The sequence below is a fragment of the Carcharodon carcharias genome, chromosome 23 (genome assembly GCF_017639515.1).
Source record: "Carcharodon carcharias isolate sCarCar2 chromosome 23, sCarCar2.pri, whole genome shotgun sequence".
Classification (NCBI taxonomy): Eukaryota; Metazoa; Chordata; class Chondrichthyes; order Lamniformes; family Lamnidae; genus Carcharodon; species Carcharodon carcharias.
In genome coordinates this window covers 7,535,443-7,561,487 of record NC_054489.1, presented here as the reverse complement: position 1 = coordinate 7,561,487, position 26,045 = coordinate 7,535,443, and the positions used below count along the sequence as shown (strand labels likewise).

Genomic DNA, 26,045 nt, shown 5'->3' with positions numbered 1-26,045 from the left:
CAAGAGGGCAAACATTCTCACTGACTGGGTGGACAAGCAGCAGATGAAATTTAAAGCAGAGAAGTGTGAAGTGATTCATTTTGGTGGCAAGGATGGGGAGAGGTAATATAAATTAAAAGGGGACAATCCAAAGGGGGTTCAGAAAGAGGGACCTCGGGGTAGACGTGCACAAATCACTAAAGGTGGCGGGGCAGGTAGAGACAAGTGGTCAGTAAGGTAGATGGAATCCTGGGCTTTAAAAATAGATGCATAGAGCAGATCGCAAGGAAGTTATAGTGAACCTTTAGAAAACACTGGCACAGCCTCAACTGGAATATTGGGTCCAATTCTGGGCTCTGCACTATAAGGAGGGTGTGAAGGCTTTGGTGAGAATGCATAAAAGATTTATGAGAATGCTTCTAGGGATGAGTGGACTTCAGTTACATCGATAGATTGGAGAAGCAGAGACTGTTCTCCTTAAAAAGGAGAAAGTTGCGAGGAGATTTGATAGAGGTATTCAAAACCATGAGGAATCTGGATAGGGTAGATAAAGAGAAACTGTTCTAATTGGCAGAAGTGTTGAGAACCAGAGGAAACCAATTTAAAGTGAACAGCAAAAAAAACCAAAGATGACACAAGGAAATTTCCCCCCTCCCCCCTCGCACAGTGAGTGGTTAGGATCTGGAATACACTGCCTTCAAGTATGGTGGAGGCAGAATCAATCACAGATTTCAAGAGGGAATTGAACAATTATCTGAAAAGAAAAACAATGCAGGTCTACAGCGAAAGGTGGGGAGAGTGGGACTAGCTGAGTGGCTCTTGCAGAGAGCCAGCATGGACATGATGGGCCAAATGGCCTGTGCTGTCATCATTCTATGATTCCAAGTGATTTCCATGAGTTACACATTAAATAGCCTGTGAATATAACCAGTAGTTTAATCCATAAATTAACTAAAAATAAAATGTGTGCAATATAACCCTTCCAGGCATTCATTCAGAGTCAGGCATGTCAGCACAAAAGACCTGGAACGTCTCTGGATTCGGGAGAACTGTTGCCTCCCCAGCAAAAAGCTGCAAGTTAGTAACACCTGTCTTTCTCTGTAGAAAGTGCAAATCGATCATCCATCGTTTGATTGTCCTGTCCCATCTTCACGATCCAGGGGGATTCCGGGAGGAACTCTATCACGTTCCGGATGCACTCTCCCCCCCCACCCACCCTCCACCACACCAACTTTCGGAGCGAGCGACGGGTCTAAATAAGCATCGGGAATAAGGAGCATTTCAGGAAAATCGACGAGCCCCCTCGGTCATGAGCGGCTCCTGGCGTAGTGATCCAGTCAGAATGTGCCGTTCCCACTGCCCTCAGTAACCCTCCAACCTGGAACAAAGCAGAGAGGCAGCATGAAGGGTCATGGTGTCATTCCCTAACCCTAGCTCAACCACAACACAAGTTAGTTCCAGAGATTACTAAGCAGTCACATGCACCTGATGTCCGCAGCCCCTCCTGGCTTCCCTGTGACATTCTAACTACACTGAAAATAATCACATTATATACAAAGTATTTGACAGTCAGCATCCACATTAATTGCGCTTGGAACAAATGCCAACCTGACAGGAAGCTATTTTATCTTTTATCAGTCTACAGATGCAAACAGGCCATCCAGCCCAATTGGTCCATGCTGGACCATGCCTCCTCCCACACTCGTTCACCTGAGCCGATCAGTCCAACCTTTTGCCCCTTTCCCAGCTTCCCCTTTAACTGCCTCTACGCTATTCACCACAGCTCCTTGTGGTGGCGAGTTCCACATTCGCATCTGGGGGCAGCTCTGTAGATGGGACAAAATTTGGGGAAAGACTCCATTACACTGATCAAGAGAAGATCTGGCGCAAAGCGGGAACGGGAACAGAATATTACAAAGTCAAGCAGAATGAAAGGATCAAAAGTGAAATCACAAACCTGTTTCTCCATAGCAATGGTGGGCCAATGGCATCCAAATTTGCTGAGGGACTCACTGGGGATGGGGGCAGCAGGTGGGGAATTAAAAATTTAAAGCAATGGTTCGCAGAACAAATGACTGCTTTCGGAAATTGGTCCAATGCTTCAATGCTTAAAAATGTTCTTAATCTGCTGGACCAGGACTGCAGGCCCAAGGGTGGGTGGAGAGGTCTGGCCCTCCTCGTACTGGAATTTCTGGGCCACTGATTTTCAGGAGGTAGGGGACTGGGTGACAAAATTGAAGCAAAGAAAACCACACAACTCAATAAACAGATGCCGAGCGAGCGTTTGGCTTTACTTACTTTAGACAGTTCGAGTGATATTTCTGGGACAGCTACGTCTGGGTGTCCATATCCTGTTCGTGGGCGATACAGAGACGAGCTTCCCTCAGAGAAAGATAGGCCTCCTCCTCGGGATCGTAATAGTAAAACTTTCGCAGATATGATATGAGGGGTCTGAGCAAGATCAGGAACGCAGAGTCAGTCAGCAGCAAATACAAGGAAAGGCAGTCCGCAGAATCTCACTGTCCAATGGGAGCCATTTGGCCCATTGTGTAATGCCAGCTCTTTGAAAGAACTATCCAATTAGCCCCAGTCCCCCTGCTTTTTTCCCACATTCCTGTGAACTTTTCAGACAAGCATTTATCCAATTCCCTTTGAAAGTTACTATTGAATCCCTTTCTACCCCTGAAACAGTACACAAGATCTGGGCTGCAATGGATATTGAGAACAGATTCATGTTCAGCTACTATAGTCTCAGTGTTGCATTCACGGACATCAACTTGAATCAATCCCATGGTCACTGCCACACCCCACCGGAACCACCCCTCCCCCACCCCAAGACCGCATCCCCACTTAAACCCTGACCTGCAGGCCACCTATCCTCCACACAGACCATACCACCCCCAGCACAGACCACCACCCAACACCGCTCGGTCCCCAACAACCCACACAGACCCCATCCCGATTAGCACAGCCTCCATCCACCTGGCCCACAGAGCCCCACAACACAGCTGAACCTCCCCATTGCAGGCTGCCGACTACTCACTTCGGGAGCGGGAGTTCCGGGATGTGGTCTATCCGGACAAGCTGTCGGATTCGGAAACGACAGAGGTGCTGCAGGGACTTCACGTTGCTGAAGCGGGAGACGGGATAGAGGAGCTGGACCGGGGTCGGAGGCAAACCTGCCAACAGGAAAATCATCATCATCATCATCGAGAAGCTGTGGCCAACGCTGCCAGACTATGTGGCGCACTAAAGCATGGGGGGGTTCCCCGGGGACCGTGGAGAACAACAACAATTTGCATTTATAAGAGCCCCTACCGTAGTAAATGAGAGTTCAAATCCCAGCACTAAAGCTGGGGAACTCAAAATCAGTTAATTAAATAAACCTGGAATAAAAAGCTAGTGTCAGTAATGTAGGAAAAGCCCATCAGGATCACTGAAGGAAATCTGCCATCCTTATTCATTCTGGCCTCCCCGTTGAGTCCAGACCCACAGCAATGCGGTTGATTCTTATCGCCCTCTGAAGTGGTTTAGTAAGCCGCTCAATCTTCACCTACAACTCCTCAAGGGCAATTAGGGATGGGCAATAAATGCTTCCCTCGTCAGCAACACCCACAGCCCGTAAATGAGTTTTTAAAAAAGTTAAAACTGCCCAAAATGCTGCACAGGAATGTTATCACATAAAATGTGATACCAAAAACCACATGAGGATATTCGAACCGCTGGCCAAAAGCTTGGTTAAAAAGCAGGTTTTGAGGTGTGCCTTAAGGGAGCAGTAAGAGGTAGAGACAGAGAGATTTCAGGGAATTCCAGAGTTTATGACCCAGGCAGCTGAAGACTTGTGATATGCGCCAAACTCCAATACTGCAGTTTAATCCTGATTCTTTACATCCCCCACTTTGTGCACCTTGGACCTGGAAGCATAAAAGGAACACAACAGTCAAACATTCTCACAAAGAAGGATGTTGGCTGAATGTGACAGGTGTGCTGCACAGGGCACCTGTTGACGCAACTCTACAGTTTCCAGGGAAGGGGCCTGAACTGCTAAAGTGAGTGTCAGTGAGCTGATCGACTGACACACTGAAAGATCTCAGTCCCTGACCTCAAAACCAGAATCAGAATTAAACACTGGTGTCAGCAATGGCTCAGTGAGTATTGCACTAATCTGACTGAAGGCCTTGGTTTCACCTCCCACTCCAGAGACTGTCCACAAAATCCAGGCTGACGCTCCCAGTGTGGCACTGAGGGAGTGCAGCAATGTTGGAAGTACTGGCTTTCATGTGGTCATTAAACCAAAACCTCATCTATTCTCTCAGGTGGATGTAAAACATCCCAGAGCCACTATATCAAAGGAGGAAGAGCAGAGGTGTTCTCCTCAATGTATAAGGAAAGATTTATCCCTCGCCAACATTCCCCATCATTTGTATAATTGCTCTTTGTTGGCTGTCACATTTCCTACATGACAACAGTGACTGCACTTCCAAAAGTATTTGGCAGCAATACTGTGCTGCCCCCTCTGACAACGCCCCCCCCCAAACGGTGTTTCCCCCTCCGACAGCGCAGGCCCCCCCCCACAACGGTTTTTCCCCCTCAGACAGCGCAGCCCCTCCTCACAGTGCTGACAGCACAGCCCCCCCATGGTGCTGCCCCCTCCGACAGCACACACCACCCCCCCCCCCAAACAGTGCTGCCCTGGAAAAGTCAGCCTTGGTTATGTGCTCAAGTCTCGAGGCAGGCGAGAGGCCAGCCAGAGTCACCGCTGACCCTTCCGTCTCCCAGGTGGCAGTGTCCAGGGTCAACCCAGGAACACTGGAGTGCGTTTTGATTGGTTGAACTGTAGCTCCCATGGCTGTTTTTTCTCAACCTTGGCAAAAACTGGATAATTGTTTTATTGGGGATAATTTTCACTTCTTACATCAGCAAATCGGATGCTCACTTAACACCCATCCAGTTCTCCTTTCAGGTAAAATCATCAGATAGGAATATCGGACAGTGCAGGTAATCGGAGGGGCAGTTGGGAGGTCGCTGATCCACTACAGCCCATGTTCACTACGAGCAGTGAGAATCACCAGTTTAGCTGTCTCGGGCAGCTGCTGCCTCCTCTCCCTTGAGGAGCAGCACAATTAAAGCTGGGAGTTGGGGGTGGGGGGTGGGTGGAAGTGGCTCACGCACACACTGACCCCATCATAACTCCTGTGTGCAGCTGAGATGACAGAATCTCTACTCAGCAAAATAAATTTCTACAGATGCATTTCCAGGTGTCATCTGACAGAAGTAGGTCTGTAGTCTGAAAGCAGGAAAGGTCAATCAGTCCGTAACAAGCTAATGGCTTCCAGTGAAGATTAGCAATGTCATCCTCTCGGTAAGTGCTGCGAGGAAGAGTGCTTCAAGGATCAGTGTTGTGAGGCCCACATCTTTGACTGATCCCCCAATGCCTAGGGAGAGATTAGTTCTGGTGAATCCACTAGTCGAGACCATCCAGCTGTACAAGCTGGGCTGTGCAATTATGAATCCACTTTTAGTCCCATCACCTTCAATCTGGGATTCAGCCAATTACAACCCATTTCCAGGGATTGAGATTTATCCTCATCCAGTTAAATACTTCAAGCAATGCTCTCATTACCTGCACTCTCTTTTCAAAGGCAGACACATTTACTAAAGGCAGTAACTATGGAAACTGGACATGGGATAAGGAGCAGAGCTTGGATGGAGGATAAAAGGCATCAAAGAGTGGTTGGACTGAACGGGCTACATCCGCATTAGAATTTCTGTATTCCACAGTAAGTTATAGCACAGAAAGGAGGCTTTTCGGCCCATTATATCTGTGCCAGCCATTTGCTGCTGCAGTTAAAAGCTAATCCCATTACACCACTCTCTCCTCATAATGCCAGATATTCCTTGGCAACAAATATTTAATCTTTAAATATGAATACTTGTTCAAAACATTCTCTAACATTCAGGGTAAATATGAGGTACAGGTAAATTAACAAGACAAATGTGGTCAAACACACCACAACACAATAAATGGCAGATGCAACCAAGACAGGGTCCATGGATTTCTCAACAACCCACCTGGACCTCAGTAACAACCAACCTCACTGAAACACTGCCTCTCTCATGAGAGATTCCAGTATTCACCTTTGAAAATCCAACCTTGGAATTCTCTCCAAAGGTCACTTCAATTTGGATGGCATTAACAACGGCTCACCATGCAGGGCTTCAATCTCATCTCCCAAGATTCCCTTCCCCTGAATTCCCGAGTTTGCACCCAAGCACCAACTCTCAAACACAACTTCAGATCTTCAGCCACACTGAGCAGAACGCCATCGTACCAAAGGGGTACCTTTGCCCCAATGGCCTGCAGCATGGAGTCACCATACTTGGTCTGCCATCTTCGATCTTCAGGGCCTCTCCAGAGCTTGCCTTCATTTAAAGTCTGCTACCCACAGGTCTTTTCCTGTTTGGAGCCTGTTTCTCTGCTCCTCACTTTTTAAACTGAACTGGAACCTTTTCCTGTCCCTGTCCCCTCTCTGGGGCTCTTCTTTTTTGGCCTCTCCATGTCCCATCTCCGCTTTGCGACCTCTCCCTGTTCCCTGCCTGGGACAGTCTTCCATGGCCCTCTGCTCCCAGTCACATGACAGAGATTTTTGCACCATTTTTCCTTGATGTGCAGGCACACTGGGCCCAAAGAACTCACACTGCAGAACAGCGCATGTGCAGCCCAGCCCTGGTCTGCTCATGTGCAAAAGCTCCCAGGTCTATCAGGAGTTGAAGTGCCCGAACTCTGCTCAACTGAATGGTGGAGCAAGCTCGAGGTTCTGAATCATCTCTTACTAATGTTCCTCGTATCGTCACCCTCCAGCCTGTCATATCCTGGAGAGTTTTGCCCTTCCACCTCACCCCACACACACTCCTCTCTGCTAGATCCTGGCTGTGGAAAGGTTGGGGGAGGTACTTTATCTGAATGCTTCACCTGTGACGGTAGAATAAGAGCTAGAGACACGCAGTGTTTTGGGTTGGAGATGGTGATGGGAAAATTGACATGAATCTGACTGCATCAATGGCAGGAACCCTATTTAAGACATTGGCCTAGCAATTCAAGTGTGACTGTTTTTGGGTGGGGGAGCAGGATAAATAACCTACGTCTCTGATCCAAGAAGTCCGATACCCCCACCCTCACACAGCAGGATCCAGCAGAGTGGTGTGTGTGTGTGTGTGGGGAGTGGTGGTGGGCACAACTCCATGGGATATGATACACTGAAGGGAGAAGGAACCAGCGACATAGGAACCAGAATAACAGACCATTTAAAGGCCTTGAAATTGCTCCATTATTCAATTCGATTGTGGCCTGGACGGCAGAATCGGAGGACTCGATCCTCACTCCAGTAGTACAATGGAACATTCAACACAACAACAACTTGCATATTTATGCATTTTAGTGTATTAAAATGTTCCATAGTACTTTACAGAAGCGTTATTGAACAAAACCTGACCCCAATACATATCAGGAGATGTTACAACATGACCAGAGGTTTGCTTAAAGAGATCGATTTTAAGGAGCCTCTTAAAAAGGAGACAGCTGGAGAGGTTTAGGGAGGAAATTCTCAAGCTTAGGGCCCAAGCAGAGGAGGCACAGCCACCAATGGCAAAGTGATTAAAAGTGGGGATCTCAAGAGGCCAGATTTAAGAGTGCAGATATCTCAGAGGTTTGGAGGTGGATGTAGAAATAGTGAGGGACAAGGCCCATGGAGGGATTTGAAAACAAGGATGAGAATTTTAAACACAAAACTGAATGACTGGAACAGGAGGTTAGCAAGACTTCACCTTTTCTGTCCACTCATTGTCACACTCAAACTGTAATAGTTCTGTACAATCAGCAAAACAGAGCATGCTCAGTGTTAACATTGTACCAAAACAAGACCGGGAGGTGGTGTGTAGCCCAGTGAGCAGTGTACCAGGGAAAGTAGTGAAAGAAAATTCTAAACTGACTCAGACTGTGCAGACTGGCTGACAGGAGTTCAGTGAAGACTGTTTAAAATTTCAGTTTGAAGGTGCAGTCGCTTCTGACACACGCAATCATGAGATAATGGCAGCTTCCTACAGCTCTGTGGTTAACAAGAGACTTCACAGTGAAAGATTTGCCTTTTTAAAAAATATATAAGGAAAGGCTTTTTTTCGCTCCTCTTCTCCCCCAAAGGTTTAGACTCCCATTCAAAACTGTTAGAAATCTACTCCAACCCCTCTGCACCACAGCCCGGACAAGGTGCAGCAGACAGTTACATGCACATGGAGGGTCTTAAAAAAAAAAATCACAACTGGAATAGAAGCAAAGTGCAGGGTTAACGTAGAGCCCAATAAGATTTCTTCAGAGTTAGAAGAGTCAGATTCAATGAGAAACGTTAACTCTGTTTCTCTCTCCACAGATGCTGCCAGACCTGCTGAGTTTTCCCAGCACTTTTCATTTTTATTTCAGATTTCCAGTATCCGCAATGTTTTGCTTCTGAAAAACTGGATACCTTCCTTCACCCATTGTCAGTGCACGCTTTCCAGACAGTGTCACTGGGCTGGAATGAAGGACAGGAAGCCTTCCTGATTTGTCTTGTCCCCTGGCCTAGAGGCATTGAGGATAGTGGTGACCCTCCTACTGTCCTGGGGTAATATTGACCTCTCGATCAACATCCACTATCACATTTGTGGGAGCTTGCTGTGCACAAGCTGGCTGCTGCATTTCCACATTACAGCAGTGACTACACTTCATAAAGATATTCCATCAGCTGGAAAGGGCTTTGGAATGCCCTGAGATTGTGAAAGATGCTATAGAAAGGTAATTTTTCCTCTTACTGCCTCTCAGCTAAGCTCAGTTGAGTGGAGAGTGGTACTTGCAGAGAAACGGGTAAATGGCCTCTGTCTGAGGTACAGCACCTGGTCTGGAAGGGAGGATCAGAAAAATACCCACCATTAAAATAAGCTTAACACAGAGGAGTTGCCCTTTCAGGACCAATTATCACACGATACCAGGTCAAATCAGTTGTTTATTCTTTTTTTTGTCACTTGACGCTCTACAAGCATTTCGATCTTTGCTAATCTTCACCCCAATCAAAATGAGGCAGTGACCAGAGAATGTAGCTGCACTCTGCCTGTGACTCACACTTGGGAGTTAGCAGAATGATACCCGGGCTAAAGGAGGTTCAATTTTTCGGATGGGTTTCATTGACTGGACTCATTTTCCCTCGAGTACAGAAAACCAATCGGAGATCGAATATGCTCAATGAATTTGATAGAGAAGCTACATATTTCTAATGCAGGAGGGTGGGAATCCTGAACAGAGGGAGGTGGGGGGGGGGTCATTACCTTAAAATTCGAGCTAGGCTGTTCAGGGGGTAATGTCAGGAAGCACTTCTTCATACAAAAACAGTGGAAATCTGGAACTCTTCCCTCCAAATAGCTGTTGAGTCTGGGGGTGGTCATTTGAAAAGTTAAGGACCAAGATGGATAGATTTTTTTTTGTTAGGCAAAGGAATTAATGCTTAAGGAACCAAGATAAAGAGCCAGCCATGATCTAAGTGAATAATGGAACAGGCTCAATGGGCTGAATGGCCCCCTCATTGTCCTATGATAACAACTTGTATTTATATAGCACCTTTGTCATAATAAAATGTTCCTCGTTGTTTAATTAATGATGTTAGAAATAGATAAAACAAAGCTAATTTGATGGAGCTTGCTTGCTTTGGTTTAAGTTAATAACAACAGGTCAACAGGAACCAAACATCCACTTCCTCATTCAAGACCGCTTTCACTTTAAGGAATGCAAGACTCAACCTCTCCCCTTCCTCCCAGATTCTGCTCACCTACAGGTTCACAAGGCCACATCATTAAAGGTTAAACTACAGATTAAGGCATGTGTGACAGCCATTTCCACAAACCGAAGATGAAGGATCAACAGAAGTTATGAAAGATGGTGGGAAATGAGGAATTGTCAGATCTCGGGAATTTGCTGGTTTAGTGACTGTGCGCGGACCAGCTTTGGCCATAAGTACAGCCCTGGACACAGCTGTGGCCCTCCCCTGGAAGTCAAAGCACGAGCTTCATAAGATTCAATGAAGAAAAGCAGGGAGACCCCAACTTACCAGGAACTCGTGAGCGTAGAAAATACAGAAATTTCCCGTTTTTGGAATGCATAATGGCCCTTTCGATGAACTCGACCACAGACTGACAGCGGTCTTCAAATTTCGGATGACACCAGAGGCTGAATGTACCTGTTAGTGAAAGAGAAGTTGCAGTGAGTCATAGGTACAATGCACCCAACGGACCTGCACTTTGCTGGCCAGCACCAGCTCCTCCTGAGGATCAGTTCAACAACAGTAACAAAGGAGAGTACAAAAAATAGCTATTACCTCCAATCCTTCAGAGGACAGGGACCATGTGTTGAAACGGTTCCCTTTGTCCTTTATATAACTCCAAGCTGCTTGCAACATCCACTTGACTATGTCATCATCCACACACAGCCATGAGAGGGCAGAGGCTGTGTATTTTGTGGTAAGTAACTCACCTCCTGAGTCCCCAAAGCCATCTACAAGGCGTATATCAAGAGTCTGATGGAATATTCTCCACTTGCCTGGATGAGTGCAGCTCCAACAACACTTTTTTTAAAAATTCACCCATGGGATGTGGGCGTCGCTGGCTAGGCCAGCATTTATCGCCCATCCCCAATTGCCCTTGAGAAGATCGACATCATCCAGGGACAAAGTAGCCCCCTTGATTTGCACCCCACCACCACCTTAAACATTCATCCTCTCCACATCGGCTGCTGTTATGTACCATCTACAAGATGCATCACTCTCCGAGTGAAGAAATGTCTCATCCAAGTCATAAATGGCCCTTATTCTGAATTTGTGGTACCTAATTCTAGACTCCCTAGCCAAAGGAAACATCCTTTCAGCATCTGCACTGTCAAACTCCTTTAGAATTTTAATATATTCATTGAGATCACCTCTCATTTTCCAAGGTCTCAACTACTCAATCTCCTTTGCCACAGAACAATCCCCTCATCCCATGGATCAGTCTAGTGATCCTTTGTTGCACTCATTCTATGACAACTATACCCTCTCTTAGACAAGGAAACCTTTGTTTAGCTCATGGAGATGGGAGAAGGTGAAGTTTAGAGCAGAGAAAGTTCAGAATCATGAATGATTTTGACAGTTTTTTCTATTTATTCATTCACTCGTGAGTTGTGGGGATCACTGGCTCGGCCAGCATTAATTGCCCTCAGGAGGGTGATGGTGAGCCGCCTTCTTGAACCACCACAGCCCATGTGATGTAGAGTGTTTAGGAAGAAACCATTTCCTGCGGCAGGAGGTTGGGTGACCAGAGGACAAACTTAAGGGAATTGACAAAAGGAGTAGAGGGGATTTTTTTTTAATGGCATAGACACATTGTTTGAAAGTGCAGTGGATGCAGATTCAATAGTAACTATTGAAAGGGAGTTGGGTAAATAACTGAAAGTGAAAAAATTGCAGGGATTTGGGGGTAAAGTGGGGGGTGGGGAGTGGGATTAATTGAATAGTTTTTTCAAAGAGCTGGAAAAGACACAATGGGCCAAATGGCCTCCTTCGGCATTGCATCATTCTGTTTGAAATTATTAAAATCTCCTCGACAATCACTCTCAAAGAGAACCCAAGTGCTCTCAGCCTCAGGCACAGGACCTGTTCCTGTCAATCAGCCCCAAGCAAAAAAAAAAAACATTTTGGATACTGTTCTGAGTGTAATTATTTATTAATTCCAGCGTTTGGCAAAGCTTCATGCGCAGTAGAGAGAGAACAATGTCACGTCATGTCATCATATGGATAAACTCTTCCCTAGCTTTCTGTCAGTTTTGAGCACATGAAGCTCCCTCGGTACCAGCAGTGGCTCATTGGGTAGCATGCCTACCTCAGAGTCAGATGACTCTCCCAGTGCCCATACCGATGGAGTGCTGCACTGTCAGAGGTGGCATCTTTTGGAAGAAATATTAAATCAGGCCCCCTGCTCTCTCAGGTAGACACTAAGATCTCATGGCCACCGTTCAGAACAGCACAGGAGATCTCCCCAGTGTCTTGGCCAATATTTATCTCCCAACCTACATCATTTATTCTTTACTGGGCTGTGGGCGCTGTTGGCTAGGACAGCATTTATTGCCCATCTCTAATTGCCCTTGAGAAGGTGACGGAGGTGGTGGTGAGCTGCCTTCTTGAACCGCTGCAATCCATATGGTGTCAGGTAGGGAGTCTCAGGATTTTGACCCAGCGACAGCGAAGGAACGGCGATAGATTTCCAAGTCAGGATGGTGAGTGGCTTGGAGGGGAACTTCCAGGTGGCGGGGTTCCCAAGCGTCTGTTACCTTTGTCCTTCGAGATGGTAGCAGTCGTGGGTTTGGAAGGTGCTGTCTAAGGAGCCTTGGTGAGTTCTTGCAGTGCACCTTGTAGATGGTACACACTGCTGCTACTGTGTGTTGATGGTGGAGGGAGTGAATGTTTAAGGTGGTGGAGATAGTGCCAGTCAAGCAGGCTGCTTTGTCCTGGATGTTATCAGTGTTGTGGGAGCTGCACTCATCCAGGCAAGTGGGGACTATTCCATCACACTCCTGACATGTGCCTTGCAGATGGTGGACAGGATTTGGGGAGTCAGGAGGTGAGTTACTCTCTGCAGAATTCCCAGCCTCTGACCTGCTTTTGTAGCCACTTCACTAAAACAATGCAGATAATTTGTTCATTATCAAATTGTATTTGCATCTTGCTGTGGTCAAATTTATTCTCCATTCCCTGATGTTACAGCAGTGACTACACTTCAAAAAGTACTTCATTAGCTGTAAAGAGTATTGCGACAGACTGAGGCTGTACAAGGCGCTACAGAAATGCATGTCTCTCTTTTTCACCATCAATATGCCCCAAACAGACGCAGCTCTGAACTTGCTAGTCTCAGCTGTCTGACAACACCGGATCGACAATAGGTTTCTAGGTTGGGGTATGTGGGTTAGAAGAAGTCATCCTGGGTTCCTCTTCCTGGTGATAATCAGTCCCCGCTATTATAAAGTGTGTGGATGATAACTGTCCCTCAGCACTGGGAACATCAGGCCTCCTGCTAGCCTGCCCAACAGCACTGGGAGCGTCAGCCTGCATTATGGTGCTCAAGTCTCTGAACCCATGACCGAGTGACTCAAAGACTAGGACTTTCCTTTGTAGTTTAAGTCAGGGCTGGTTTTGCAGAAGTGATGCTGGCAACACAAGCAGAACAAGTCCGACTGACTGAACTTACGCAGCTTGTTTGCCACGTTTTGGAAGGGGTCCTCGTTTTTAGAATTCTCGTCTTTGTTTTTCCAGAATAGCTCACTTACAAAACCCCCAGGGCCTCCCCTCGAGCACAACAGGCCGAGTGGGACAGCGCAGAATCGCAAAGGGAATAAAAAACACTTCTAATGCAGGCCAACCTGCAACAAAATACACCCACACTAGACATGAATCCTGAGACAAAACAAAAACAGAATTACCTGGAAAAACTCAGCAGGTCTGGCAGCATCGGCGGAGAAGAAAAGAGTTGACGTTTCGAGTCCTCATGACCCTTCGACAGAACTTGCGTTCGAGTCCAAGAAAGAGTTGAAATATAAGCTGGTTTAAGGTGTGTGTGTGGGGGGCGGAGAGATAGAGAGACAAAGAGGTGGAGGGGGGGGTTGTGGTTGTAGGGACAAACAAGCAGTGATAGAAGCAGATCATCAAAAGATGTCAATGACAATAGTACAATAGAACACATAGCTGTTAAAATTAAAGTTGGTGATATTATCTAAACGAATGTGCTAATTAAGAATGGATGGTAGGGCACTCAAGGTATAGCTCTAGTGGGGTTTTTTTTTATATAATGGAAATAGGTGGGAAAAGGAAAATCTTTATAATTTATTGGGAAAAAAAAGGGAAGGGGGAAACAGAAAGGGGGTGGGGATGGGGGAGGGAGCTTACGACCTAAAGTTGTTGAATTCAATATTCAGTCCGGAAGGCTGTAAAGTCCCTAGTCGGAAGATGAGGTGCTATTCCTCCAGTTTGCGTTGGGCTTCACTGGAACAATGTAGCAAGCCAAGGACAGACATGTGGGCAAGAGAGCAGGGTGGAGTGTTAAAATGGCAAGCGACAGGGAGGTTTGGGTCATTCTTGCGGACAGACTGCAGGTGTTCTGCAAAGCGGTCGCCCAGTTTACGTTTGGTCTCTCCAATGTAGAGGAGACCACATTGGGAGCAACGAATGCAGTAGACTAATTTGGGGGAAATGCATGTGAAATGCTGCTTCACTTGAAAGGAGTGTTTGGGTCCTTGGACGCTGAGGAGAGAGGAAGTGAAGGGGCAGGTGTTGCATCTTTTGCGTGGGCATGGGGTGGTGCCATAGGAGGGGGTTGAGGGGTAGGGGGTGATGGAGGAGTGGACCAGGGTGTCCCGGAGGGAGCGATCCCTACGGAATGCCGATAAGGGGGGTGAAGGGAAGATGTGTTTGGTGGTGGCATCATGCTGGAGTTGGCGGAAATGGCGGAGGATGATCCTTTGAATGCAGAGGCTGGTGGGGTGATAAGTGAGGACAAGGGGGACCCTATCATGTTTCTGGGAGGGAGGAGAAGGCGTGAGGGCGGATGCGCGGGAGATGGGCCAGACACGCTTGAGGCCCTGTCAACGACCGTGGGTGGAAAACCTCGGTTAAGGAAGAAGGAGGACATGTCAGAGGAACTGTTTTTGAATGTAGCATCATCGGAACAGATGCGACGGAGGCGAAGGAACTGAGAGAATGGGATGGAGTCCTTACAGGAAGCGGGGTGTGAGGAGCTGTAGTCGAGATAGCTGTGGGAGTTGGTGGGTTTGTAATGGATATTGGTGGACAGTCTATCACCAGAGATTGAGACAGAGAGGTCAAGGAAGGGAAGGGAAGTGTCAGAGATGGACTACGTGAAAATGATGGAGGGGTGGAGATTGGAAGCAAAATTAATAAATTTTTCCAAGTCCTGACGAGAGCATGAAGCGGCACCGAAGTAATCATCGATGTACCGGAGAAAGAGTTGTGGAAGGGGGCCGGAGTAGGACTGCAATAAGGAATGTTCCACATACCCCATAAAGAGACAGGCATAGCTGGGGCCCATGCGGGTACCCATAGCCACACCTTTTATTTGGAGGAAGTGAGAGGAGTTGAAGGAGAAATTGTTCAGCGTGAGAACAAGTTCAGCCAGATGGAGGAGAGTAGTGGTGGATGGGGATTGTTCGGGCCTCTGTTCGAGGAAGAAGCTAAGGGTCCTCAGACCATCCTGGTGGGGGATGGAGGTGTAGAGGGATTGGACGTCCATGGTGAAGAGTAAGCGGTTGGGGCCAGGGAACTGGAAATTGTTGATGTGACGTAAGGTGTCAGAGGAATCACGGATGTAGGTGGGAAGGGACTGGACAAGGGGAGAAAGAAGGGAGTCAAGATAACGAGAAATGAGTTCTGTGGGGCAGGAGCAAGCTGAGATGATCGGTCTACCGGGGCAGTTCTGTTTGTGGATTTTGGGTAGGAGATAGAAGCGGGCCGTCCGAGGTTGGGCGACTATCAGGTTGGAAGCTGTGGGAGGGAGATCCCCAGAGGAGATGAGGTCACTGACAGTCCTGGTAACAATGGCTTGATGTTCAGTGGTGGGGTCATGGTCCAGGGAGAGGTAGGAGGAAGTGTCTGCGAGTTGACGCTCAGCCTCCGCGAGGTAGAGGTCAGTGCGCCAGACAACAACAGCACCACCCTTGTCAGCGGGTTTGATGACAATGTCAGGGTTGGACCTGAGAGAATGGAGTGCAGTAAGTTCAGAGAGAGACAGGTTAGAATGGGTGAGAGGAGCAGAGAAATTGAGACGACTAATGTCGCGCCGACAGTTCTCAATGAAAAGATCGAGAGAAGGTAAGAATCCAGAGGGAGGGGTCCAGGTGGAGGGAGAATATTGGAGATGGGTAAAAGGATCCGTTGAACTGGGAGAGGACTCCTGCCCAAAGAAGTGAGCCCGGAGACGAAGACGGCGGAAGAAGAGTTCAGTATCATGCCGAGCCCGAAATTCATTGAGGTGAGGGCGTAAGGGTATGAAACTAAGTCCTTTGCTGAGCACTGAACGTTCAGCATCAGAGAGGGGAAGGTCAGGGGGTATAGTGAATACACGGCTGGGGCTGGGATTGGAAGAAAGGGTGGGGACGGAGGAACAGGCAGGGGTGGAGGGTCCTAGATGGGTTTTGGTGTCGATGAGTTGTTGCAGCTTGCATTCCTTAGCACTTGAGAGAAAGAGAACAAGTTTCTTGTTGAGGCGTCGGATGAGCCGAAGGATAAAATGAAACTGGGGGCACGCGCAGCTTTGAAAAAGGGTACGGCGGTGCTGCTGGATGATCTGCTTCTATCACTGCTTGTTTGTCCCTACAACCACACCCCCCCCCCTCCACCTCTTTGTCTCTCTATCTCTCCGCCCCCCACACACACACCTTAAACCAGCTTATATTTCAACTCTTTCTTGGACTCGAATGCAAGTTCTGTCAAAGGGTCATGAGGACTCGAAACGTCAACTCTTTTCTTCTCCGCCGATGCTGCCAGACCTGCTGAGTTTTTCCAGGTAATTCTGTTTTTGTTTTGGATTTCCAGCATCCGCAGTTTTTTTGTTTTATATATATATATATATATATATATATATGAGTCCTGAGACAGTTGGAGAGTGAGAATCATCAAACCAAACCATGGTGGTGATACTCATATTTAAAGCTTGCTCACAGTATTAGCTCTCAAAGATTCTATTTCTTGGTTAAGTTTCTATTGGAGTGATGTTTATATGAAGGCGCAGTCAACATAGCTGACCCTCATCACCTCTCTGTAGCACAGTATGTTGACACATTAATGGGCATTACCAAACCACCCCCAACTCTATATAATTATATAATCCACCAGGCGTTCATTTAAGGAGGGGAGAGAGTGAGGGTGAGAGAGAGAAGAGAGAAAGAGGGAGAGGGGGGAGAGAAAGAGAAAGGGGGGGAGAGAGAAAGAGAAAGGGGGGGGGAGAGAAAGAGAAAGGGGGGGAGAGAGAAAGAGAAAGGGGGGGGAGAGAGAAAGAGAAAGGGGGGGGGGAGAGAGAAAGAGAAAGTGGGGGGGAGAGAGAAAGAGAAAGGGGGGGAGAGAAAGAGAAAGGGGGGCAGAGAAAGAGAAAGGGGGGCAGAGAAAGAGAAAGGGGGGCAGAGAAAGAGAAAGGGGGGCAGAGAAAGAGAAAGGGGGGCAGAGAAAGAGAAAGAGGGAGAGAGAAAGAGGGAGAGAGAAAGAGGGAGAGAGAAAGAGGGAGAGAGAAAGAGGGAGAGAGAAAGAGGGAGAGAGAAAGGGGGAGAGAGAAAGGGGGAGAGAGAAAGGGGGAGAGAGAAAGGGGGAGAGAGAAAGGGGGAGAGAGAAAGGGGGAGAGAGAAAGGGGGAGAGAGAAAGGGGGAGAGAGAAAGGGGGAGAGAGAAAGGGGGAGAGAGAAAGGGGGAGAGAGAAAGGGGGAGAGAGAAAGGGGGAGAGAGAAAGGGGGAGAGAGAAAGAGAAAGGGGGAGAGAGAAAGGGGGAGAGAGAAAAAGAGAAAGGGGGTGAGAGAGAAAAAGGGGGAGAGAGAAAGAGAAAGGGGGAGAGAGAAAGAGAAAGGGGGAGAGAGAGAGAGAAAGGGGGAGAGAGAAAGAGAAAGGGGGAGAGAGAAAGAGAAAGGGGGAGAGAGAAAGAGAAAGGGGGAGAGAGAAAGAGAAAGGGGGAGAGAGAAAGAGAAAGGGGGAGAGAGAAAGAGAAAGGGGGGAGAGGGAGAGAAAGAGAAGGGGGAGAGAGAAAGAGAAAGGGGGAGAGAGAAAGAGAAAGGGGGAGAGAGAAAGAGAAAGGGGGAGAGAGAAAGAGAAAGGGGGAAGAGGAAGAGAAAAGGGGAGAGAGAAGGAGAAAGGGGGAGAGAGAAAGAGAAAGGGGGAGGAGAGAAAAGAGAAAGGGGGGAGAGAAAGAGAAAGGGGGGGAGAGAAAGAGAAAGGGGGGGAAGAGAAAGAGAAAGGGGGGGGAGAGGGAGAGAGAAAGAGAAAGGGGGGGAGAGAAAGAGAAAGGGGGGGGAGAGGGAAGAAGGAAAGGGGGGAGAGAAAGAGAAAGGGGGGAGAGAAAGAGAAAGGGGGGAGAGGAGAAAAGAGAAAGGGGGGGAGAGAAAGAGAAAGGGGGGGAGAGAAAGAGAAAGGGCGGGAGAGAAAGAGAAAGGGGGAGAGAAAGAGAAAAGGGGGGGAGAGAAAGAGAAAAGGGGGGGGAGAGAAAGAGAAAAGGGGGGGGAGAGAAAGAGAAAAGGGGGGAGAGAAAGAGAAAAGGGGGGCACAGAAACAGAAAAGTGGGGATAGAAAGAGAAAAGGTGGGGAGAGAAAGAGAAAAGGGGGGGGAGAGAAAGAGAAAAGGGGGGGGAGAGAAAGAGAAAGGGAGAGACAGAGAGAAAAAGAGAGAATAATCTCAAACATGTTTCAAACCAACACCGCACAAGAATGGAATAACTGCGCTTTCATCTGGTCGATATTTGTGTGATCTTGCTGTGCACAAAATGACTGACCCATTTTCCTGCAGTACACAGTCACTCTAAAGTAATTGGCTTCACGTGAAGCACATTAGCGAATATCGATGTGGTTCTGTATTCCAGCAAAAGTGACCTTAATTTTGATACAAAATGAAATTCAAAGCATTTAAAACTTTTTTGGTGCTGAATTTGTACTTTCTTTTTCGTCATTCGTTCATGGGATGTGGGCGTCATGGCTAGGCCAGCGTTTACCGCCCATCCCTAATTGCCCTCTGAACAAGGGGAATTAAGAGTCAACCACATTGCTGTGGATCTGGGGTCACACGTAGGCCAGACCAGGTAAGGACAGATTTCCTTCCCTGAAAAGGACATTAGTGAACCAGATGGGTTTTTACAACAAACGGCTATGATTTTCATGGTCATCATCAGACTTTTCATTCCAGATTTCTACTGGATTCAAATTTCACCATCTGCTGTGGTGGGATTCGAACCTGGGTCCCCAGAGCACTACCCTGGGCTTTTTGGAATACTAGTCTAGTGACAAAAGCACTGTGCCATTGTCTCCTGAAGATGAAGATAGTTCTCAAGGTGGTGGTTGTGTGTGTGTTTGTGTGTGTGTGTGTGTGTGTGTGTGTGTGTATGGGCGGGGGTAGAGAATGAAAGAAAGAAACCACATTCCAAAAACCATCTTGTCATCTTGTGCCTAGGGAAAGATATCTCCAGCCAGGTATAACAACAAACACTGAGTAGCGCCTAGACTCAGCAGCCAAACTCAAACCTCATAGGCTGGGTCACCCACTGGGAAACACCAACAACTTGCCTGAATTTTTTTTCTTCTTTGTTCATTCTGAAGAGCTGAGCATCACAGGCAAGGCCAGCATTTATTGCCCATGAGAAGGTGGTGGTGAGCTGCCTTCTTGAACCACTGCAGTCCCTGTGATGTAGGTACACCCACAGTGTTGTTAGGAAGGGAGTTCCAGGATTTAGACCCACCAACAGTGAAGGAAAGATGATATATTTCCAAATCAGGATGGTGTCTGAATTAGAAGGGAACTTGAAGGTAATGGCGCTCCCATGCATCTGCTGCCCTTGTTCTTCTAGGTGGTAGAGGTTGAGGGTTGGAAAGTGCAGTCAGAGGAGTCTTGGTGAGTTCCTGAAGTGCATCTTGTAGATGGTACACACTGCTGTTACTGTGCATTGGTGGTGGAGGGAGTGAATGTTTGTGGAAAGGGTGCCAATCAAGCAGGCTGCTTTGTCCTGGGTGGTGTGGAGCTGCACTCATCCAGGCAAATGGAGAGTATTCCATCACACTCCTGACGTCTGTCTTGTGGGTGGTGGACAAGCTTTAAGGAGTCAGGTGGCGAGTTGCTTGCCACAGAATTCCCAGCTTCCAACCTGCGCTTGTAGCCACAGTATTAAATGGTTGGTCCAGTTCAGTTTCTGGTCAATGGTAACCCCTAGGATGTTGTTGGTGGAGGATTCAGTGATGGTAATGCCATTGAACATAAATGGTTCAACTCTCTCTTGTTGGTGATAGGCATTGCTTGGCACTGATGAGGCACAAATATCATTTGTAGCACTCTATAACACCTTGCACAGAGTAAAACTTCCCAAGACACATCACAGGAGCCTAATCAAATATTAACACTGATCCAAAGGAGGCTACCATAGACTTAGTCAAAGAGTTAGGTTTTAAAGAAAAGTTTGAAGGAGGGGAGAGAAGTGGGAGGTTTAGGAAGGGAATTCCAGAAATTCCAGTACTTAGGGCCTGGGAAATTGGCAGGACAGCTGCCAATGGTGGCATGAAGGCTGTGGGTGATGAAAAAGAGGACAGAACTCAGAAACCGAAATCTGGGATGGTTGTAGGGGGCTGGAGGAGGTTACAGAGATAGGGAGGGTTGGAGGGGCTGGAGGAGGTTACAAGGATAGGGATGGTTGTATAGCTGGAGGGGGTACAGAGATAGGGAGGCAAGACCCATTGAAGCATTTGAAAACAAGGATGGGAATTGTAAAATCGAGGCATTGCTTAACTGGAAGCCAGTGTGGGTCAACAAGCACAGGGGGTGATGGGTGAACAAGATTCAGTGCAAGTTAGAAGAGATTGACAAGCTTTCATGCTCCATGAGCTAGACTGTCATGAGGAAGGAAATGAAAAAAGAGAAAAAAAAAAACAGGGAAGTTCAATACTGGCACAACATCAGCCGGTTTTTCAGTGACTGTAAATGAAAGAACGGCTCAGACAGGAGTGAAATCAAACTGTCAGCTTCAATCAACAGCCTCTACTCCAGGAAGTGTTCTGATCACTGTTCCCATTCTGTCACTGAGATCTGATCCAAGGCCATGAGAACATTATTTTCTAGCCTTCTGGGTTCCATCAGCATCAGATATCTGCGGCTAGTGCCAGCTATATTAATTAGTTCTCTGTATACAAATTCCCTTCTTAACAGAAGCATCGTTCACTCAGAGGTCATTATTGATCTGCTTGATAAACTTGAGCTCATCTAAAACTCCAGATCCTAATTTGTACCAAGTCCTGTTCACCCATCAGCCCACCCGCCCCTGACCTCCATTGGCCATGCATCAATTTTATGATGCTCACCCTCGCTTTCAAATCTTTGGGCTCTCTCTCTAGCTCTAACTTCTGCAACCGCTGTAGACCCCCAGTTTCTCTGCATTGCTCCAAATCTGGCCCCTTGCTCACCCACAATTTTAATTGATTAAGAACTATACTTCTAGAATTCCCTCCCTAAACCTTTTAATTTGCTTCTGAAAACCTGCATCTTTGACCAAGCTTTTGGCCACCTGTCCTCGTTTCTTGGTGCCGAATTTTGTTGGGTAACGTTCCTATGAAGCACCTGGGAACATTTTACCCTATTAAAGATGCTATATAAATGCAAGATGTTATTGGTTTGGGCCTGAACAAATCTAGTTTTTCAATCAGCTGCCCAGAAATCAGCAATAAACATTAAGCACCCATTTCGCCTGTTGCAATATTATTTGTGATTCATCACATCAACAGGTAAGATTTTAAAAACCGATCTCAGCACTGGCAAAGTGCCTGTTAGAACTCAAGTTTCCATCTCAATCTCATCTACTGTCTAGTTTTGGGTTTGGGAAACACGACAGCTAGGAGGGAAATTGAAGATGGTTCGAAGATACTTTTAACATCAGAGTTGGGTTTCATCCACTGGGAACGTAAGATACAAGAACAAAAGTAGGCTTTTCGTCTCCTCGAGCCTGCTCTGCCATTCAGCAAGATCATGGCTGAGCATCAACCTCAACACCACTCTCCTGCCCTATTCCCATATCTCCCAATTCTCTCAATTGTCCAAAAATCCCTCAGACTCAGACTTGAGTATACTCATCGACTGAGATCCACAGCTCTCTGGTGTGGAGAATTCCAAAGATTCACAACCATTTGGGTGGAGAAATGTTTCCTTATCTTGTTCCTAAATGGTCAATCTCTTATTTTGAGAATGTGATCCCTAATTTTAGACTCCACAACCAGGGTAAACAGCCTCTCAGTATCTACCCTGTCAAGCCCTCAAAGAAATGCATACATTTCAATGGAGATTGCCTCTCATTCTTCTAAATTCCAGAATATATTGTAGACGATTCTACTCCATTTCTTCTCATAGGACAGCTCTCTGATCCCAGGAATCTATCAACCCAGTGAGCCATTGCCAATACTGTGAACACGTATCAGACATTCTGGGGTCTGCTGCTCATAACTTCCTAATCACTAAATGAGAGTTCAGCAAATCATGAGCAATGCCATCTGGAATTATCCCTGAATTCTTTAAAAATGGGAATAGTGAAGCCCATCCCCCACTTAAAGCCTGAACAACAACAGCTCATGATGCACTACAGGCCCCTACATAATATGCACTGAAACAGCAGCCATGGTGTGCTCAACAGTGCCAGAGACTGCAGACAGATAAGGAGGATGAGGAGATACATTGAAACATGATCATAATCACTGAAAATGTAAATTTCAATGAGCACTGCGCTATATGCACACCTCTTTGTCACAACTTTACCTAATACATTACTGCCTGTAAGACTCATATCCTGCAGCCTGCGATAAAGTATGTGCTGTTTGAAATAGTTACTGCATGCAGTAATCTATAAAGTTGTTAGTTGGAAACACACATTCTCTAAGGCTGTGGTAGAGAAATCAACCATTTCTAAAAGGCTTCAGGGTGAAAGAATGCAACAGAGAAAGTTCTGCTCAAGGGGAGTCTCAAATTCTGAGTGGATTGAAGTCTGCTGAACTAGGCCAGACCTTAGCAACCTGGGCCGATGAGAAACGGGGCCAAAAGGTGTTCAAAAGGTTGAGGATGGTTTCGAAATATCTTCAATCTTTTTCATCACTGAGTCTCGCTAACAGTAGGGAGCAGTTTAGTCTCCTCGATCTGCAGTATTCCCTGGCGTGGACTGTCCTTGCATCTTAATGTCCAATCTCACTAAGCATGAGCGTGCACCATCTGCGCAGTTGAATTTTTGAGCTTTTAAGCTGTTATTAGACTTCCATTTCTGTGACTTTGTTGAATAATGTTTACCCACAAATGCTCTTTAACACGAGTTACTTCTCGGATTTCCAGGGACTGATCTAGCGTGACTGCCTTCAGTCCACTCAGAACCCAGAAATGTTACACCATTACACACAGCTGTTTCTGTCAAATTCTTTTCCTGTCACACTTTAAGATTCAGTTGAAGCCACTTAACATCTTCTCCAATGAATACTCCCAGGGATTAATGATTTAGCACCTCCCAAACCCACCAGCTCTGCCAATCAGAAAGACAAGGGCAACAAGCAAATGGCAACAGCATCACCCACAACTCATACATTATCCAGACTTGGTCATATAATGACCAGTCCTTCATGGTCACTGGGTCAAAATCCTGAGACTCCCTTCCTAACAAAATTGTTGGTCTACTTATACCACATAGTGGCTCAACACCACCTTCTCAAGGGCAATTAGAGATGGGCAATAAATGCTGGCTGTGCCAGTGACTCCCACATCCCAAGACTGAATAGAAAAAGTGATTTTTCTATTACACACTTCCTCTCTTTTTATGCGTGGCAAGTCCCCAGTGTTATCTTTGTTGCATTCAGACTCTTAATTCACATTCCAAACATGGTCTACTTCCTTAACTAAGCCATCACCACATGGTTCAAACAAAACCTCACATTTATATAGCGCCTTTCACATTAACACAAGATCCCAAAGCACTTCATAGTCAATTATTTTTTTAAATTTAGTTTGGTTTGTAAGATAGGCAAGCACAGCTGCCAATTTATTCACAGAAAGATCCCAAAACAACAAGAGATGGGTGATCAGTGCCCTTAATTTTTGTTTTTTTTTGAAAAGTGTGTTCCCTATGTAACCTGTCCTTCCTCAAAGCTCCAAGCTCTCGTTGATTGTGTTTGTGTCCATTACCAAGGTTAACACAGCACCAAAGATTATATCATTGCAGTGAAAATAGGAACCAAGATAAATAGACTTGTATTCCTACGGCACCTTGCAGAACGTCAGTATATCCCCAAACTCTTCACAGCTAATTAAGTACATTTAAACTGCAATCACTATTGTGACATAGGAAGCACAGCAGCCAGTAAATGCACAGCAAGCTCCCACAAACAGCAATGTGATAATGATAAATGTTAATCTGTTATAGCTGTAGGTTGAGGGGTCAATATTGGCTAAGACAGCAGGGAAGCTCCCCCATTCTTTGCTGAAAAGTACCATGGCCTCTTTTATATCCACCTGAGGCGGGCAAAAGGAACCTCAGTTTAATGTCTGACACAAAAGGTAGCACCTCAGACAATGCATCGGAGGCAGTTCAGAGGTGGTTTACTAGATTGATACCTGGAATGAGCAGATTGTGTTATAAGGAACGGTTGGACAGACTGGGCTTGTTTCCATTGGAGTTTTGAAGAGTGAGGGGTGAGGGGGTGACTTGATTGAAATATATAAGATCCTGCAAGGTATTGACAAGGTGGATGTGGGCAGGATGTTTCCTCTGGTGGGTGAGTCCAGAACCAGGAGGCACTGTTTTAAAATTAGGGATTGCCGAGATGAGGAGAATGTTTCTCTGAGGGTTGAGCGACTTTGGAACTCTCTGCATCAGAAGGTGGTGGAGGCGGAGTCATTGAATATTTTTAAGGCAGGGGTAGATTGATTCCCTTGCCTAACAAGAATTGAAGGTTATCGGGGTTAGATGGGAATGTGGAGTTAGAAATGCAAACAGATCAGCCATGATCTTGTTGAATGGCGGAGCAGGCTCGAAGGCTGAGTGGCCTACTCCTGCTCCTATTTTGTTACGTTTGTATGCAGTACCCCCTCAGTACTCCACTGGAGCTTCAGCCTAGATTATTGCTTACTCTCTGGAGTAGTACATGAACCCACAACCTTTTCATTTTCAGTTATTTATCTGAAATTGTACTATTTACAGGTGACCAACTAGGTACACTAGTTAAAATGCTTATTTTTTGTGATAAGCCCATTTACAGCGGCATTAATAACACTACACCAGGTTACCACCTTAAATATGGAGGAATTTCTCTTAATGCAAAGATTTTGTAAATTATATTCTAAAACACTGAGCAATGGAATAGTTTATGTTTGAATGTACAAAAGAATTCAAGCAGAAACTGGAGGAACATAAAAAATAACCCCGCTCCAAGCTAAGGCAATTTACGCTCAGAAGTAGTTTCCCCTGACTGGGGGACCTAGAACTAGGGTTCGTCACCTCAGGATGAAGGGTCGGCCATTTTGGGCTGAAACAAAGAACATTTCTTCCCTCAAAGGGTTGTGAATCTTCAGAATTTTCTATCTCAGATGAGCTGTGGAGATTCAGTATTTGAGTATATTCAAGACTGAAATGAAGAGATACTTGTAGGTTCGAGGGAAGCAAGGGGTATGGGAATAGGGTGGGAAAGTAGAGCTGATGTGGAAGATCAGCAGTGATTTATTGAACAGCAGAGCAGGCTCAAGATGTTGTATGGCCTACTCCTCTTCTTATATTTTTATATCTGTAAGGCCTGTATCTTTCAGTAACAATAAAAGGTCAGCAATGGTTTTATCTTGAGTCAGTTATCACTTCAGTATATTTGTTGTATTACAGCAATGGACTAGGTTCTGTCAAGACCAGCGTGAAGATCAAAGCCTGCATACCAGCTCCTATACTATCCAGGAGCAATGCCATAGGAGATCTGTTAACTTCGTTCCAATGTTGTGCGGAGGCAATATCCAAGCAGCTCGTTTTGTTTTACAACTTGTTTTACAGTTGCCTTTGTATTCATCCATTCATAGCCTGTCTCTCCTTTTGGCCCAGTTATTTATGAAGATGGAATAGATTTTACAACGCACAGCCAGCCTTTTATTCTGTGAGTAATGGAGCTCTTCTCAATATCTGTTTTAAATTTACTGTTCACTAATTTAAATTTATGTCCTGTGCTACTGTTCTCATCTTTAATTGTCAAAATAAACAAGGTTATCTCAACTGCACCTACACAA

General features: G+C 46.3%; 1 protein-coding gene across 2 annotated transcripts in view; it reads right to left on the bottom strand.

Annotated features, from left to right (window-relative positions):
- Nucleotides 1–1,208: 1,208 nt before the first annotated feature.
- The window catches only part of socs7 (suppressor of cytokine signaling 7), a 68,541-nt gene continuing 43,704 nt past the window's right edge, over nucleotides 1,209–26,045 (bottom strand). For both annotated transcript variants that reach the window (XM_041173490.1, XM_041173491.1), the window contains 4 exons: nucleotides 10,107–10,235; nucleotides 3,023–3,158; nucleotides 2,278–2,430; nucleotides 1,209–1,357 (listed from right to left, as the gene is read on the bottom strand). In XM_041173490.1, the coding sequence (XP_041029424.1) occupies nucleotides 2,310–2,430; nucleotides 3,023–3,158; nucleotides 10,107–10,235 (386 nt within the window). In that variant the 3' untranslated portion in view covers nucleotides 1,209–1,357; nucleotides 2,278–2,309. The remainder of the gene's footprint in view (nucleotides 1,358–2,277; nucleotides 2,431–3,022; nucleotides 3,159–10,106; nucleotides 10,236–26,045) is intronic.